Here is a 17,901-nt window from a genome sequence, read left to right as displayed (position 1 = left end):
ACTTACAATTTCTTTGCCAAATTCAAAGCTGCCAATATGATGACAAGTACTCGTACTCGTCATCTTCCGCTTTATCCGGGACCGGGTCGCGGGGGCAACAGACTCGGCAGAGACGCCCAGACATCCCTCTCCCCAGACACCTCTCCAGCTCCTCCGGGGGGAGCCCAAGGCGTTCCCAGGCCAGCCGAGAGACATAGTCCCTCCAACGTCCCCATGGCCTCCTCACGATGGGACGTGCCTGGAACACGTCCTGAGGAAGGCACTGAATTAATATGAATTCATTCATATTAATTTCTCAGTTTTTTTGTTTGAAGACCTCATTCTTCAGTTTGCTAATTAAATCATCATGCCGTATTTGTAATCTGATTTCTGTTTGTGTTACGACCTGTTAATTATAGTCATTTTTAAAGAACTACAAAGCCAGTACTCTGCCTTAAAAACAACGTTTCAGACATTTTTCTTTTAGCACAGCTTAGAAAAGCTTCACTGACTATATTAAAAAACTCTTTAAGGTTATTTGAGGTGTGTTCTTCAGAAACCAAACAAGGTGGTCGCTGCTATATACAAGGTTCAAATTCTCATGTTCATCACAAATATTCTCATTATTTCGAAAAGAAAAGCAATAAACAAAAAAAAAGAAAACGTATTTATTGCAGGGATGGCCGTATAAACACAATTAAATCAAAACAATCATACTACGTTTTAGTAAAGTGGAAACATTATATGGGTTTTTATAACCTGAACTGAACTCTCTCTGGCAACAATAAATGGTGTTCTATATAGGAGGGAAGGGCTGCTGTAAACTAAGACGTTTAGTCTAACTAATGCAGAAAAAAAAAGCTGCCAAAGTTTCCTTTTAATGGCAGGAGCTGACAAATAAAGTGTATGTTTATTTATTACCGATAAAACATATGTTTTAGAGGAAAATCTGAGGAAATCTGTGGAATGACATTAAAACTTTATACCACATCTAGGTGCCACTGCTACACAATTTACACAAGTGTTACTTAAATGTTGCAGCAATGACCTCATTATACCATTTCTCTCATGCTATGCTAGGCAGACTGAGGAGATATTAATTCAAGTTCAAAATTGTTTTAAAAATCATCAAGTTTAACTGTTCTGTTAAAGAAAAACCTTGTACTCATTATCATCGTCTTCCGCTTCATCCATGACCGGGTCGCGGGGGCAGCAGACTCAGTAGAGATACCGAGACGTCCCTCTCCCTAGACACCTCCTCCAAGTCCTCCTGGGGGAGCCCAAGGCGTTCCCAGGCCAGCCGAGAGACACAGTCCCTCCAACGTCCCCTGGGCCTCCTCCCGGTGGGACGTGCCTGGAACACCTCCCGAGGAAGGCGTCCAGGAGGCATCCGGTATAGATGCCCGAGCCACCTCAACTGGCTCCTCTCGATGTGGAGGACCAGCGGCTCTACTCCGAGGTCCGCCCGGATGGCCGAGCTCCTCACCCTATCTCTAAGGGAGTGCCCGGCCACCCTACGGAGGAAGCTCATTTCAGCTGCTTGTATCCGGGATCTCGTTCTTTCAGTCATGACCCAAAGTTCATGGCCATAGGTGAGGGTAGGAACATAGACCGACCGGTAAATCGAGAGCTTCGCTTTTCCGCTCAGCTCTCTCTTCACCACAACGGACCAGCACAGCGTCCCCATTACTGCGCCAGCCGCACTGATCTGTCTGCAAATCTCCCGCTCCATTCTCCCCTCGCTCATGAACAAGACCCCGAGATACTTGAACTTCTCCACTTGAGGCAGGAACTCCCCTCCAACCTGAAGAAGGTAAGCCACCCTTTTCCGGTCGAGAACCATGGCCTCGGACTTGGTGGAGCTGATTTCACACTCGGCTGCGAACCGCCCTAGTGCATGCCGTAGGTCTTGGCTAGAGGGGGCCAGCAGGACCACGTCATCTGCAAAAAGAAGAGACAAAATCCTCTGGTCCCCAAACCAGACCCCCTCCGGCCCTTCGCTGCGCCTAGAAATCCTGTCCATAAAAGTTATGAACAGGACCGGTGACAAAGGGCAGCCCTGCCGGAGTCCAACATGCACCAGGAACCGGTCCCACTTAGTGCCGGCAATGCGAACCAAACTCCTGCTCCGCTTGTACAAAGACTGGATGGCCCCTAATAAAGGACCCTCGACTCCGTATTCCTGGAGCACCCCCCACAGGGCACCACGAGAGACACAGTCAAATGCCTTCTCCAGGTCCACAAAACACATGTGGACCAGTTGGACAAACTCCCATGAACCCTCGAGTACCCTGTAGAGGGTATAGAGCTGGTCCAGTGTTCCACGGCCAGGACGAAAACCACACTGCTCCTCCTGAAGCCGAGGTTCGACTATCGGTCGGACTCTCCTCTCCAATACCCTGGCATAGGCCTTACCAGCGAGGCTGAAGAGTGTGATCCCCCTATAGTTGGAACACACCCTCCGGTCACCATTGTTTTGAAGGGGGACCACCACCCCGGTCTGCCAGTCCAGAAGCACTGTCCCCGACCGCCACACAATGTTGAAGAGATGTGTCAACCATGACAGCCCCACAACATCCAGAGACTTGAGGTACTCAGGGCAGATCTCGTCCATCCCCGAAGCCTTGCCACCGTGGAGCTTTTTAACCACCCCAGTGACTTCAGCCATGGTGATGAAAGAGTCCAGTCATGGCACGCTTGGCCTCATGGTACCCGTTAGCCGCCTCAGGAGTCTCACAGGCCAACCACAGCCGATAGGACTCCTTCAGCTTGACAGTATCTCTTACTGCCGATGTCCACCACAGCATTGACAATAGATACAGAGAACATGGTCCACTCGGACTCCCCCGGAATCTGGTCAAAGCTTGCCAGGAGTGAGAGTCGAATACATCCCTGGCCGAGGGCTCCGCCAGACGTTCCCAGCAGACCCTCAGTATCCGCTTGGGCGTGTCAAGTCTGTCCAGCTTTCTCCTTTTCCAGTGGATCCAACTCACCACCAGGTAGTGATCAGTGGACAGCTCAGCCCCTCTCTTCACCCGAGTGTCCAAAACATGCGGCCGAAGGTCTGATGACACGACAACAAAGTCGATCATCAACCCCCTGCCTAGGGTGTCTTGGTGCCAAGTGCACTGATTAACACCTTTATGCTTGAACATGGTGTTCATTATGGACAATCTGTGACTAGCACAGAAGCCTAATACTGAAACACCACTTGGATTCAGATCGAGGAGGCCATTCCTCCCAATCACGCCTCTCATGGTGTCACAGTCGTTTTCCACGTGGGCATTGAAGTCCCCCAACAGAAATTCAGCAGTGCTGCTGAATTTAGCTGATTTCTAAAGGTTTTCCTGAACACTGGACCACAACTCTTTTCTTCCCTTTTCCTTATTAGATTAAGGTTAAGTAATATAAGTCAGAATTAGGCCATAACACCACTATGAGCTTCTGGTAATTCCCAGATTTTTAACTAGTTAATTATTAGTGCTTTGAGTGTTCATTTCCTGGTCTTTAGGTCTTTCTTTAATGCTTAGCATGTGGATTAAAATTAGCATTTGTTCCCTAGGGCTTTATATTCTATTTTATTTGTTTTCTTTTTAGGTTAATGGGCTGTAAACTGATTCCGGCTGATTATTAACACATGTAATTTGAAATGGAAAGTTATTTTTTGCGTGTATTTTAGAGGAATTGTGAATCCTGAGAAACAAATGTTCTTGTTTTTAGTGCAGTAGAGATAGCTCAGCTGTTCTGAAGAGTTATGAAACTCACTTATTTATGAACATCAGGATTTCGACGTGCTTCACACTTTAGAACAGGTGTGATTGCATCTCCATCTTTAATCTTCAATAACAAACAACCTCACAGTGTTCCCAGTAGATGATTTAGTAAATTTAGTTTTTTTAAGGTTGTGTCATCTGATCATTCATGCCCAATTTTAACCAGAATACTCTTCAACTGCTTCTGTTAAATAAACCACATTTATGAGTTGATGCCAACAGCTTTTTTAAGTGAACAAGAATCATGCTGCACACAAGCAAAGGCTGTTAATTAAATGTGTTCTGCTTTATTCTGTTTTCTTCAGTACAGCAGTTTAAACCTGATTAAAATTGCTCACATTACTGAACATAAGTCTACTGTTAAAGGTAAAGTTTCACCAGAGAATAAATATCTTTTTCTAAAAGCCTCCAAAATGTCATTCTTCATTGGTTCCCAAAGATTTAACAAGCAGTTTGTAATGCGCGGTTTGGTTAATTTTTCCTCTGGCGAGTCAACGTGGATATTTTAGTAGAAAAATTAGATGTCAAACAATGTGCCTGTGCTGAATAAAATCAAGTGAAAACAGCATTTCTGACGGTAAAAGCTTTATTGGTAGCATTAGCCTTCAGGTGAAGGTTTGCTTGGGTTTATTTCTTTGCATCTCTGTGGAGCTTAAAGGATTAGTCAGCTAGAGACAAAGTAAAAAACAATACTTTACCAGGTCCTTTGTGCACTAATGAGGATTCAGAATAAAGAGATCCTGTATGAATATGGATAGCTTCTATTTTTAATGGGTGGGATGATAATATAGGCCAGAAATAAGCTACCCTGAGGGTGACTGAGAACTTGGTAGCTCATTGCTAAGTTCTTTCTGTAGTCGAAACCACCCAGAGGAGTGTTGAAGGAGCTCTTCCTTTCCTGTTGCTCTTATAGAGGTCTTAACCTTGGTGAGCTTTCCTCTTTCAGAAAATGTCAGAATCGGGGGAGCCTTCAGGGGAAAAAGGTCAAAACCATATGAATCAGTTCCTGCTTTGAGCTCGGGTTGGAAATGTCAACTTCCTGAGCGACATGGAGGGGATTTACCTTCTAGATTTCAGTCCAGCAGACCTCCTGAAACAGATGGATTGGATGATGAATATTTTATTTTATGTATTTGTATTATGTGGTATATAATTGACTTTAACTAACATTTTTGTTTATTTTGCTCCCAACAGCAAATAGGACAACACCAATTGTTATTTAGCACATTTTTGCTGAATGAGTTGCGCTGGCTTTGCCCTGTTCTGACAAGACTTTTTTACATTTATTTTGTATTAAAGGGTAAAGTGATTTAACAGATGCATCTCAATAAATTATGATATATAGTATATCAAATTTTTACACATCTTTGCTCATTTTGATTATGAGTAGTGGTTAAGTTCTCAGAAAATTAAAATGTGTTTATGGTCTGCACAATCATAAGGGAGACTGCTGACTCAACAGCTGTCCAGAAGACACTGACTGACACAAAAGGTCTTTGGTAAAGAAGCTGGTTGTTCACAGAGTTATGTATCCAAACATATTCATAGAAAGTTGAGTGGAAAGAAAAAGTGTGGTACAAAATTATGCACAGACATTATGGATACTCACAGCCTTCAGAGGATTGTGAAGCAAAGCCCATTGAAGAATTTGCAGGGCAGGGATTCTGCAGACATGGACTTCAGCTGGACTCAGCGCTTCAAGAGCCACCAACCACAAATGTATCGAGGACTGCTTCCTTACCTGTGTTAAGCTACTCCTGAACCACAGTGTCAGAAGTGTCTTACCTGGGCTAAGGAGATAAAGAACTGGTCTGTTGGTCCAAAGTCCTTTTTTCAGAAAAACCTAAAGATTGCATTTCATTTGGAAGTCAAGGTCCCAGGAGGAAGAGTGGAGAGGCACATAACCCATGTTGCCTGAAAGTCCAGTATGAAGTTTCCACAGTCAATGATGATTTGGGGTGTCATGACATCTGCAGGTTCTGGTTCACTTTGTGTTCTGAAGTCCCCAGTCAGCGCAGCCATCTACCAGGAACTTTTAGACATTAATGCTTCCTTCTGACAAGCTTTATGGAGATGCTGATTTCTTTCCCAGCAGGACCTGGTACTGACCCACACTGCCAAGGGTACCAAAATCTGGTCCAATGGTGTTACGTTGCTTGATTGGTTAGTAAACTGGCCTGACCAGAACCCCAATAGAGAATCTGTGGAGCATTGTCAAGAGGAAGATGAGAGACACAAGACCCAACAATGAAGATGACCTGAAGGCCGCTATCAAAGCCACCTGGGCTTCCAGAACACCCAAGTAGAACCACCAGGTTGATCGCCTCTATGCCACGCCGCATTGATGCAGTAATTCATGCAAAAGGAGCCCCAACCAGGCATTGAGTGCAGATACTGTACAATGCATGAACATTATTTTCTGTAGATCCACAGTTCTGTATAAAATAATTTTCTAAATGATTTTTATTGATCTCAAGTGATATTCAGTTTTTTTATTGCTGAAACAAATGAACTTGATGACGTTCTAATATATTGAGATGCTCTTGTATGTCGGTCCTTTCCTTCAGCTGCTGAACCTGACGTGTTTTCATCATGTGATTACTTCTTATTTCTCTGCTTTAAAAATGCAGTACATTTTGGATCTCGGCGGCTTAAAATATTTTCTTTCCCCTTGTAAAACAGTATTAATTTTAATGGACTACAAGCCTTTTATGTGATTCCAACATCAAGCCATTAAATTTTACTTGCTTTGGTTCACAGCTTGTGATTCGTCCTGCGCCTCCTGTTTCCCTGACAACCCCAAATGTATGAGCTGTCCCACCGGGACTGCTTTACATCATGGGAAGTGTATCACTCAGTGTCCAACTCAGCATTACGTGGACAACCACAGTAGATGCAGAGGTGGGTGAAGTATTTGTCTGCACTTATACATGTTAAACTGTATGGATCAATGGACATTCAGGAATAATGCACATAAAGAATCTTTATCCTATTTGTTCTCTCAGCCTGCCACAGCTCCTGTGCTACATGCTGGGGCCCCTCGGTGTCCCATTGCATCTCTTGTCCATCTGGACTTCTGCTCCACCAGGGTCAGTGTGTGGAGGCCTGCGGAGAGGGCCTGTACCCTCAGGACAGCACCTGCCACAGTGAGGATTGAGGCTTAAATAATATATAATTATGGTGAGAGCGTTCCGTTGTTTGTTGATTTGATCCATCTATCTTCTCAGACTGTCATCCCTCCTGCCGTTCCTGTGTTGGACCTCTGGCCTCAGACTGCCTTCGCTGCCTGAAACCAGAGGAGGTTCTCCTGCCACAGCATATCCACCTTCGACATGGCATCTGCACATCTGGATGTGCTGAACACAACTTTCTGGACAACTTGCAGACGTGCAGAGGTAAATGCAACTTCCCTTTTGTTGCTTTCTGTTGTCCATAACTTCACCTAGGATGAGGAATTATTACCATCCAAATGTGGTAAGGATTCTTCAGGTTCTTGGCTTTCTTTCGCCAACAGATTTAATGACCCTTGTGAACAATAAGGCAGGCATGTGGTGATCATAGTGAAATGGAAATGGAAATCTGGGTTGTTCCCACCCATGTTTCATGGAATCTTGTGAAAAGACTTAATACAACACCAGAGAGCAGAAGCTCAGTCGTCCCTCATAAAAACCACTCTAAATCATGTTTGGATATAACACAGTTACCAGCAGTCTGAGTGAGCTAAGTTTAAAGAATCAAGCCCAACTACTTACAGGAGTCATACAGTTTTCACAGTCTACAGTACACTCAAATTCCTTTTATAATTGCAAATTCCTAAAACGTTTTCCATCCATCCATTGAATCTGTAGCGATTCGTCAGAGTAAGCATTAGGCGACAGTGGAAATTAAGCCTTTTTTTAACAGGAGAAAAACCCTCCAGCAGAACAAGGTTCCGTTACGAGAGGCCATGTTTTCTGACTGAATGGTGGTTGAGAGTGGCAAGAGTCGGCACAGAAAAACACTGGTAGCGGAGTACTTTCTATGCAATAGAAAAACGTACACTGTTGATGGCAGCGGTAGCTTCTTTAGTGACTTCTTCCATGAGTGAAACACAGCTAAACAAATGAGCACTGAGCCAGTGATGAGATCTATGGGTTGATAAATAAAAGTAGACAAAAACAACTTGGCTTTCCTAGCAGGTTGAGCTAATTCTTTCAGAACGCACTTTTATTCTTTGGCTTTTGGCACAGTCTGAGACTTGTTTTCATTGCTTTTACTTCTGTTTCTAGTGTTTTGATCTTATTGTTGTTGCTTTTAACTTGTTTTATGTTTTAAATGGTAATTTGATTTATCTGTGAGGCACTTTGTTGCAGCTGTGGTTGTTTTAAAGTGCATTATAAATAAAGCAGTAGTAGTAGTAGTAGCAATTCTACTCAGGCTGGTACAGAAGAACTAGTTCAGCTCTGACCATTGTTCAAACTTAAACTGACCTAGTTCATTCTCAGAAAGTAGCATGTTCAGTTTTTGAATCAAAGTCAGTGCCCCAAATGAATCAGTTCATGTTCAACAAACTGAACTGAATCATCAGTTCCTCTCTGCTCTAATAAAACCCGGTTCCCATGAGGTGAAGACAGAATAAGACTCTGACTATATTTAGATAATGGTGAGTGAAAAAGAAAGTTCACTTTTAATTACATACCTTTTGTTTCCTCATTCTTTTTGTCCCTTAATTCTTCCTACTATAGTTCATTCTCTCCTTTCCTTCCTTCCTTCCTTCCTTTTTTATTGTGCCTTTACTTCTATCCCTCCTTGTGTCTCTTCTTGTTTCCTACCTCCATTCTGTCTCCCCTCTTTCCTTCCTTGTGTCCATGCTTTAATTTCCTTTCCCATGGTCTGTTTTTTTCCAGGTTGCTACACACTGTAGAAATGTTTTTCACAAAAACCTAGTCAGCTTTGGTATTTAAGGTATTAAAATTGACCTAAATGTCCGTGAAAAGTTGAGTCTGGAAAAATCTCAAATTTTTACATGAAAAATGTGCAGGAACCTTGTTTCTAACTGGAAACTTGACCCCCATGTTCAAAGTCAGCCCTCTGTATGGGCATACATGAATGTTACGTGTCATTAACTTTGTTCAGTCTTTAAACATTATATAGACATTTGGTTTGATGTTGCAATTAAAAAATGTGGGAAATTGTGTGTGTAAAGACCTTGTGGGCGTGTTGCTTTTTAGGAAAGGAAGAGATTTTGAAGAGGCGACTCGCTGGGATAAATGCGAGTGTGTAATTGTGTGGATAATTGGCTAATTTTGAAGTTCTCTTTAAGGGTTGATGGGTTATTCTCCTTCCAGCAAAAAGCAACAAAAAAACCTGCTTCACTGAAAATCGTCTTCTGGCCAGAATGACAAAAAGCACTGCTTGTCTTTTTATTATTTCTGTAGCAAAACAAGGCTGATATAAGGAGAGACAACAAGACCATAATCAATTTTCCTCACATCCTTTGTTTGTTTGAAGATGAAAATTGGAATTTCATGGGTTTGCCACATACCAATTTTCTTTCCCTGCTCAGTTTTGAGGATCTGATCATACTGCAGACAGTTCGGCAGGAAGCAGCTTTTTGTTTCTAGCTGCTGCCTTCCTGAATTAAAGTAATTTGCCTGTATGAAGATTTCCCTGAGCTCTGCCATCCCTTCTGCTGCCATTGTCCCTGCAGAAGCATCTTCGATTTTATCTGCGAGTCAGAAAAAGCACAGGTTGTGGGCTTAAAGCAGCTGCTATCATAAAGATTGAATTTAAAATATATCTTTGATGGAAAGGATGGAAAATACCCAAGAATTTTGTCTTTTAATTAATAATTTCTTTAGAATAGCTGATATAAATCACAGATTATTTAGGCAACAGTTTAATTTCTCTCCTAATAGCCATCATAAGGCCCAGAGCATCCAAACACTGGAGATTTTTTGTTTACCTTACCTGGGAATGAAAAACCATTAGCTGTACTGGAATTCCTTTTATCATCCCAGGAGAGACCATTACCAATTGATAAGTAGCAGTACTCACCCACAGAGTCTCCTCAACACATCCATCTATTTGTTTGGTTCTTCTGGAGAGCGGCACCGGGCCAGTTATGGACCTGGAGTGGATTTAAGTGAAACATGGCTCAGTAGAAATTATGTCTGCTGTAAAAGTAAGAGAAGCACTATTTATTTAACATATTTTTACTCAAGTAAAAGTAAAAAATAGTCATCTAAGAAATTACTGGTAAAATTCAGTCAAAAAAAGTCAATTTTTCAACATTCGGCTTATAACACCAATACTTACAGAAGGGGAAGTACGTATGTTAGAACAAGGTAAAGTACCTCCAGTGACAGTATCTACTGTGTACCTCAATATGCCACATTGGGCTCAGCAGATAGAAAGTAACATTAAAACTGCAAATCTTGTGTACAAACAAGAATAATCACTTTGACAGAAACTTTAACACACTGTCTGGTGCATTTTTCATTAAATCAAGCTTGTCCATTCAGGGAAGTAACTCGCAGTGGGTAAATTAGCAAGACATTTCACTCAGGTAAAGAATCAGAATCAGAAAAGCTTTATTGCCAAGTACCTTTTTGGACATACAAGGAATTTGTTTTGGTGTAGTCGGTGCAATACAGTACAAATTAAACAGTATAAGCATATCTACAATAAAGATACTTCACAATAACATTACTAATGTAAAAATAAAAAGTATGGTGCAATAAAACTACTCGTAAAAGTACATTTTTACAAAATGTTACTCAAATAAATGTAACTAGTTACTTCCCACCTCTGCATATGATGCATTATGTAGTTTTTTCTTTAAGAGCGATGATTTTATGCAGGGAAATCAGAATAAAATCATGATTTTTACTTTAAAAACTGTGAGATGTTATTCCTTCTGATTTGTGCTTTTCATGCAAACTACTGATGTTAGTACAGCATTGAGCTGCCAGAGTCACAGATTCATTTTCTTCTTTGTGTGAATTACCTGAATGAGATTTGCATATATTTGCTTTATTTGAATCATGTTTTTCTTTCACCTAAAAGTTGAATACCTTCTTTACCTACATGATGTTGCAAAATAAACATCTTCTGAAGAGCTCAGTTTTTATCTCAGCTAGGAGCTGAGCTCCAGTAATATTTCAGTCTGACTGTTATTATCCGCTTTTCTTTGTTGAGGCTGTCTGAATCAATGCAGCTGGTGAATGTGATCAACAAAACATCAGTACAGCTCTATTCATGGTAATGTGTACAAGTTGTTCCAGTCTTCGACTCGTATGAGCAACAAAAGCTTTTGACATGTCAGTGGGTTCAGGTGTTTGTGTTCGAACAATAGAGCCTTTTGTCCGACTCTGTGTTGCTTCGTTAGATAACCAGGCCTCCCCAGCAGGTCCTGTCCTGAAGCAGAGCAGGATGTGTTAGCATGCATCTGACTCGCAGTATTCACACACACACACACACACACACACACTTTTTGTTGAACACCTCCAAGGCAACCTGAGCTGGTGAGCGGTCGGATGTCTCTGAATCAGCCGCCCCCTGTGCAGACGGACACAGTAGGAGTGGAGGGCGTTTTATGCTCCTTGAAGACGTGCCCTGTACCAAATCATTTTTGCTATCTGAGGTAATAGTTTTAGTTTTAAGGAATGTTTTTGTACTCTTGGTTTGAGATAACCAAGAAAATCAGGTTGGATAAAGTTGAAATATGGACAGGTCTTCCAAGATTGGGCTATAATTAGTCATTTTAAACTCGTACTCGTATTTTAAACTGTTTTTTGTAATTATGTTTAACAATCAATCCACGATGCATTTTTCCCTCATGGCTCCTCCTAAAGGATGGTAGTACAGAACGGTGGTCCCACGTGGCTCGCTGGGGCTGTGCCTAACTGGACCATTGAGTAAAAACCAAGCCATCAGGTGCTGCTGATGAGCCTCATCCCAGAGAAAGTGTTCTTCATCTTTGAGGACTAGTCCAAGTCACATCTCTAATTACTGAAATAAAAATGTTTTCTGTCAAGTCTATGTTATTCAGTCAGCCACAGTGGTGTAATCTACAGTTCAGAGGACTGAAAAACAAGCATTCACCTGTGTGTCTGTCGTGCAGGAAGCAGATCTCTTTTGTATGATGATGAGCCCTGCACTGTACTGGGAGGATCATTTATGGAGCACATTAAGGAGCACTCACAACCCCAAACTAAATCAAAACCTCATCGACTGCGCCCACCTCAAATTATGACCCTATCAGCACAAAACAAAGTAATGAATTTGATTCTGGGTGCTGCTGCACCACATTATGTGTGATGAGAAGGCCCGTGAATTTGGGTCCTACAGGAATCAATATGCACTCTTCGCCTCACAACAAATTAGATATCTATGCTGCAATAAGAGTGAGAAGCCTCAGATCATTCTTATTCTCTGTGTTTAATAATGAAACATGTCTGTGGATCTGCTTCTCACTGAGTCTTTGAACGGAGGTGAACATTTTGTGCATGACCTAAGCGTCTGACAGACGCCCAGCCATGTTTGTGGGTGTAGAGCTCAATGTTCTGGCATGTTTGACGTGGCAGAAGCATAAAAGGTGGGCGTTGATTGGACGTCACGTTGCCATTTCAGCTCTGACGCCTGTAACTTTTATAAAGTCCTTGCTTTGACACTGATTGGCTCCCAGAGGGTAAACATTTTTGCACAAACACACACAAATCGTTGCCTTGGCTCAGGTGGATTACCCATCTGCTCTAGCCAGGATCCATCATGGGTTTTGTAAACAAGTCTGGGGTGCAGCTGACAGCGCTCTCAAAGAGCCTGATTGTAAACATAAATACTTCAGGGCAAAAATACCATAAAAAGAAAGGTAGTTGTGTACATGTGCATGCACACTCCCTCGGCTTCCAGCCGCTTGTTGACAGGCCTTTTGTCTGTCGTTCCGACCGCCAGCAGCATGCATGAACCAGTCAGTCTGCGACTTGGCCCTGCTGCCTGGGCTGATAGTGTTGCTCAGCTATTTGTCTCCGTGCTGCCAAAGCAGACATCAAAGGCTGCGATGAGGAAAGGCCAGTTTCAGGGCTGCTGTTGTGTTTGGTGAAGGGTGTGGAGTAAATGTTGCAGAAAGAGTCACTTAGAGCATAAAAAGCTGCAAGGTTTGGGAACTCTTTTTATTATAATCAGTCTAAATACATATCCAACATTTCCTGGTACCTGGTATCTGGTACAAATATAATCTCAGGGCATAGTCAGCTGAAGGAGGTTGCCTGGTTGGACAACCTTCTTTAACCTCTGTTGGCATCTTCAAGCCATGGCCTTTAACATTACCGGAAGCGGTTGAAGCAAAGCAGCCTCAGTGAGTTAACTCCTCGATGTCTGAGGCAATGATTCTCTAGGTCGGGGGTGTTGGCATCTTCTTCTCGAGTGAAGGTAGAATGGAGCAGGAAATGGATAGACGGATTGGGACTTGATCTGCAGTAATTTGGGCAATGCTCCGGTCTATCGTTGGGGAGACCCAAAGCTGTAGATTTACTGGTCCATCTGTCCTGAGTTTCACTTATGATCATGAGAGATGTATCCTGACCAGAATAAGAGAATCCCAGATACAAGCAGCTCTAATGAGCATTGACCATTTAAAAGCTGGACTCAGCCTTAAAGATAAGGTGAGGAACTTCACCATCAAGGCTTGAAGTAGAGCCACAGTTCCTCCACATTGAAAGGAGTCAGTTAAGATGGTTCATGCATCTGATCAGGATGCTTCCTGCACACCTCCCTCTGGGACTTTTCTGGATGCAGATCTTCACCAATTTTATTTGGTCTGAGGGGGTGCAACCTACAAAGATGCCTCTGCTCCAAAATGGACACATTTGAGTTTGAATTAAACCAGCCAAAACGCCTCCTGGAGATTTGACCACAGGAAGATTGTGAGAATGGGTCATGGTGAAGCTATCAAACTGTTACAATACTGTAACAAGTGTCAAGCGTGGGGGTGGTTGCACCATGCTGTGGTTGTAGTTGCACAAATTAAATGATGAAGGTGAGCTTTAACTCATCTCAGCAGCTTCAAGTGTGGACATAGTTGGATCGTTCCAACAGAACTTTGGTCCCAGACACATTTCTAGACTGACTTTGGATAAAGCAGGCTAACTTGTATTCATTACATAATTAATTTTCAACATCAAGTTTTTATATGCACCTGTTATTGTGCGTCTATGCAGTAAATAGCTTTTTTAAAGCCTTTTCTAGGTTTTCAGGAACAGACGGTCAGATTTGTCATTTATTATCAGCTGGTTTTTGTTGATGACGCCGCTTGTCTGCTGCACTCACTCCTGTTGGAAAAAACGCTAAAAACGTTTATATAGAACCTGATCGCTCTGTCATCCACGGTCGGTGAGCCCAAATTACACGTTGGCTGGGCATAGAAGGTCCTCAGCGGCAGCTTGTCTCAGGTGCTTCTCAGATGAAAGGTAGAAGACCATAAACCCAAGCTGTAAAGTTTTAAAATGAATAAATGTTTATGTTTTTGATGCATGAAGGGTATTGCTGATTTTTTTGTGTTTTTCTTCCTTCTCCCTGACAAGAGATCTGGACGTATTAAGAAAACATTTTTTTGTGCAGCCATAGCTGCTCATGTCTGATCAAACTTTGGTTTTGTCCTAACCTACCTATTGCACCAAATAAAAGAGTGCGTAACAACGGAGCAATCCCCAATAACTAGCAATTAATACTGATTGTCTTTAAAAATGTGACGATGCTGCTGTCAGTCTGTAATGTCACTACATCCCAATCGCAACTGGCCTGCAATAGAACTATGACAATGCCAGGATGGGCAAAGGGTTTAATGTTGTAGCCAAGTTACAAAGAACATTTCTCCTCTAAGTAATCTATTTTTCCCCGTAGACATTCTGTCCTTCGATTGCTTTGAGTTTTTATGTTGCATCCAAATGTTGCTTCCTTCTGCTCTAAATCAGAGCACTTCTTCAGTTTGAATATCTCCATTCTTTTACAAGAGTGGCCCCTCTATTAGGCGGAGGATAAGTGAACTTGAAGAAAGTTTTTATAAAAGCTTGGATCTCAGAAACGTAGGAGACGGCCTTGTTTTTGGAGATATAAGGACATTGTTGTCAGACTGATTACATCTGCAGCTCCTGCTTAAAATTAAATCCTAAAAGAGGTTTTTAATTTATTAATTTTTTCTACGTGCCTGTAACAAAAGGTGAAGATCATTCTGTTTTCTTTTTTCTAACAAAAGCTGTTTCTGTTCCCTGATATGATTCTTACTCCATGAACCTTTTTAAACTCTTTCAGCTTCAACATTTTGTTTCTGTCACATGTAAATCTCGCAGGAAAGATCTTTCACAAAGATGTATGTCTCATTATCTCTAAATCTTGAAACTTCACCTTCAATCACCTGCTAGATTACCAAAACTGGGATACAAATGCGTACTGTCGACATGCAGCTTGCTAAGGGAAATTTCTCCAAATATTAGCAGGTATGTTTGTAGGATTTTCACCCGGCGTTGATGAAAGGAAAAGCACAGAGTCGTACTGCCGGTTTGTTTCTTGTTTAATCATTCTACCCTGCAAACGAATAGATCAAATAAATAAACAGATTTTCTAGATATTCATGATGAGTGGATATAAACCTCTCACAGGAATAGCATGCACATATTTATACACCCTTTTTTCTTATCACTGCCAATTACATGCGCCTTTTTGCCAATAAACGTCAAGGATGCACTCAAAGCAGAAGTTATGGCCTTGGATGCTCCTCATGCTTTGAAAACCATCAGCCTTGAAGCACTTGTGTCCTTACTCATCATCAGCGATTTGTAAACATTTCTTTAAAGGAAATGATGTAAAATTAGTTCAAATAAGATAAAATTAACCTAATTCTTAGAGGAAGAGATCGCGCTCCTCAGTGAGAAGGTTCTGGTTGACAAAGGATAAACGAATATTAAAATAGAGGATCAAAATGGGGATCCATGAGTTTGCTATAGATGTGATTCTGGTACAAATAGATTTATGCCCTGAAATCACAGAGGAAAATGCTACATAAGATGTTTTTCTGTCTTTCACAAATACAAAACAACAGTTACACCACTTCGTAAGTACAAGTGCACAGATTGTATTCTGTCAGTCCCCCAAATGGAGCAAAAGTATTAGGGCAGGATTTTTATAGTTTGTGAAAATGAATCTGTGTACCTGCACTGAAGGATTTGTGAAGGCATTTGAAAAGGAGTTTTGTGTCTTAGTAACAAAGAAAGTTATTTATTTTCCTACACAGGTATGTGGATGTAATTTGCACAATTTGCTGTTGTTGCATTTTACGGTTTAAATGATCCCAGCTTCACAGATTATTTTGTTTTTTTTGTTTGATAAAACATCAGTTTATCTTCATCTGTCTTTTCCCTGTTGCTGCGATCCTGCATTTGGCTCCACCATCTTTTCAGTTTTTATAGTTTTTGTGGTAAATATGAAAACTTCCCGTGTCTTTTTTCCAGATTGTCATCCCTCCTGCCAGCACTGTACTGGTCCATCTGCAGAAAACTGCTCGTCCTGTTTGTCCCCATCCAGCTTGTTTGAGGGTCGCTGTGTTCCCACATGCCCACAGGGTTTCTTCACCCAGGACAACCAATGCCAAGGTGAGAAACACATAATTGTGCCTCCGTACTCCACACTGACTGCGACAATGTGCTCCCAAGGCTTTAATTATAACCTCAGCTGTAAACTCTGAGCTCTGACACAGCGTTTTGAAGAGGCGAGGACTCGACTGAGTGTCCACCTTTTCCAAAGACGCTCTTATTCTCCAGGGCTGGAAGCTTCTCAGCAAATGGAAACAATTTACTTTAAAACTTGAGTTTTCTCATTAGAAAGAGTCATGGACACCGTTTTAAATCATTAGTTGGTAAGCTTCAGAATGTTTGAAAAATAGGAGTGTATATTATTTGTATCACAGTTTTATGTTTGCAGGTAAAAAGATGAATGCTTTTAAGAGTATGAGGTTATAATATGTTTTTTGTTAATTCACTTTAGCTTCAGTTAAAAGATTTTTGCAAATATTGGCTTTTGTTGCTGCAGCATTTTAAGAATTTAGCCTTTGCATTATGGTTTACTGAAAAAAGTTTCAGTTTTACGAACAGAAATATTAAATACAGATTTAGAGTTGGTATTTACGGTGCTGAATCTTCTTCCTTTAGACCTTTATAATAATCTGTGATGAGGTAGAGATCAACTTCTGGACCAAATCCTGATTGATGATGACCCATTCTTGTCATCTTAGTGCTTTGAGTTGACCTCAGTTTGACCTCAGCCTTCTGTTTCCGCGTGCTTTCAGAGAACTGACCCCAGGTTCTCAGTAGGGTTCTGATCCACACAACAGTTCAAAATTCCTCCGTTCTGATCTTTATCAGGTTTGCCTTCTGCCACTGGGCTCATCAAGCTAAAGGGAAGAATTATCTCTTGGAGCAACGTCTGATCCGGCTCTTGAGTTCTTTGGCAGACAGGTTAGGTTTACCCATGGATTGGATCAGGACTGTTCACTGCTGGCTTTATACAGGATTCATGGTAGCAACTAAATACATTTGCACCAGTCTTTTGAGGTCCAACATGATAGTTTCTGCAGAACTTCAGTCGGTGCCGCCCTTCTTACCCAAAGTATCTGTCCTGCTGAGCATGCAGGCACACATACAAATACCAGCTGCCTTTGTTGGGCAAGCAGTGTCCTTCATGACACTGATACTTGCAGGAGGACATGAACATCTTCACCTGTGCTAATAAGATGAAGTAAGCTGATACTTTTTATGAAGGAAATCTTTAAGATAAGGAAGCTTTTTGCAAAAAGTTGTTGAATCTGATCAATCTGCACAACGATCTAAGAAACCAGGGGAAACTGTTGCCAAAAACAAATGAAGCCACAAAGTTTATAAACCATCACATTTGTGGCCATCACTTGATTTTTATCAGTGCTTTTTAATGGTTCGCTCATATTCAAATTCTACTTGCAATTGATTTAAAATGCATCCCCAGTATGAGGGTGCCCCATTGTCACACTGACTCCTGTTGGACATCAGAAACCCCATTAAATGATATTACGTGTGTATTAGCACAATAGCATGTTAACAACTGGAGAGAGCTCAGCAGGTCTTTTCATTGTGTTTGTCCACCA

The 17,901-nt window shown here is 41.7% G+C and overlaps 1 protein-coding gene across 1 annotated transcript in view; it reads left to right on the top strand.

The window, feature by feature from the left end:
* Positions 1-17,901, top strand: part of fras1 (Fraser extracellular matrix complex subunit 1) — a 379,704-nt gene that overhangs the window by 191,281 nt on the left and 170,522 nt on the right. The window contains exons 15-18 of the mRNA XM_047381020.1: positions 6,513-6,653; positions 6,758-6,898; positions 6,980-7,147; positions 16,238-16,378. Of these exons, the coding sequence (XP_047236976.1) occupies positions 6,513-6,653; positions 6,758-6,898; positions 6,980-7,147; positions 16,238-16,378 (591 nt within the window). The remainder of the gene's footprint in view (positions 1-6,512; positions 6,654-6,757; positions 6,899-6,979; positions 7,148-16,237; positions 16,379-17,901) is intronic.

Source organism: Girardinichthys multiradiatus, chromosome 12 (genome assembly GCF_021462225.1).
Source record: "Girardinichthys multiradiatus isolate DD_20200921_A chromosome 12, DD_fGirMul_XY1, whole genome shotgun sequence".
In the NCBI taxonomy this organism is placed as follows: Eukaryota; Metazoa; Chordata; class Actinopteri; order Cyprinodontiformes; family Goodeidae; genus Girardinichthys; species Girardinichthys multiradiatus.
The sequence above is the reverse complement of the archived record's forward strand: the minus strand, read 5'-3'. Positions and strand labels throughout refer to the sequence as shown.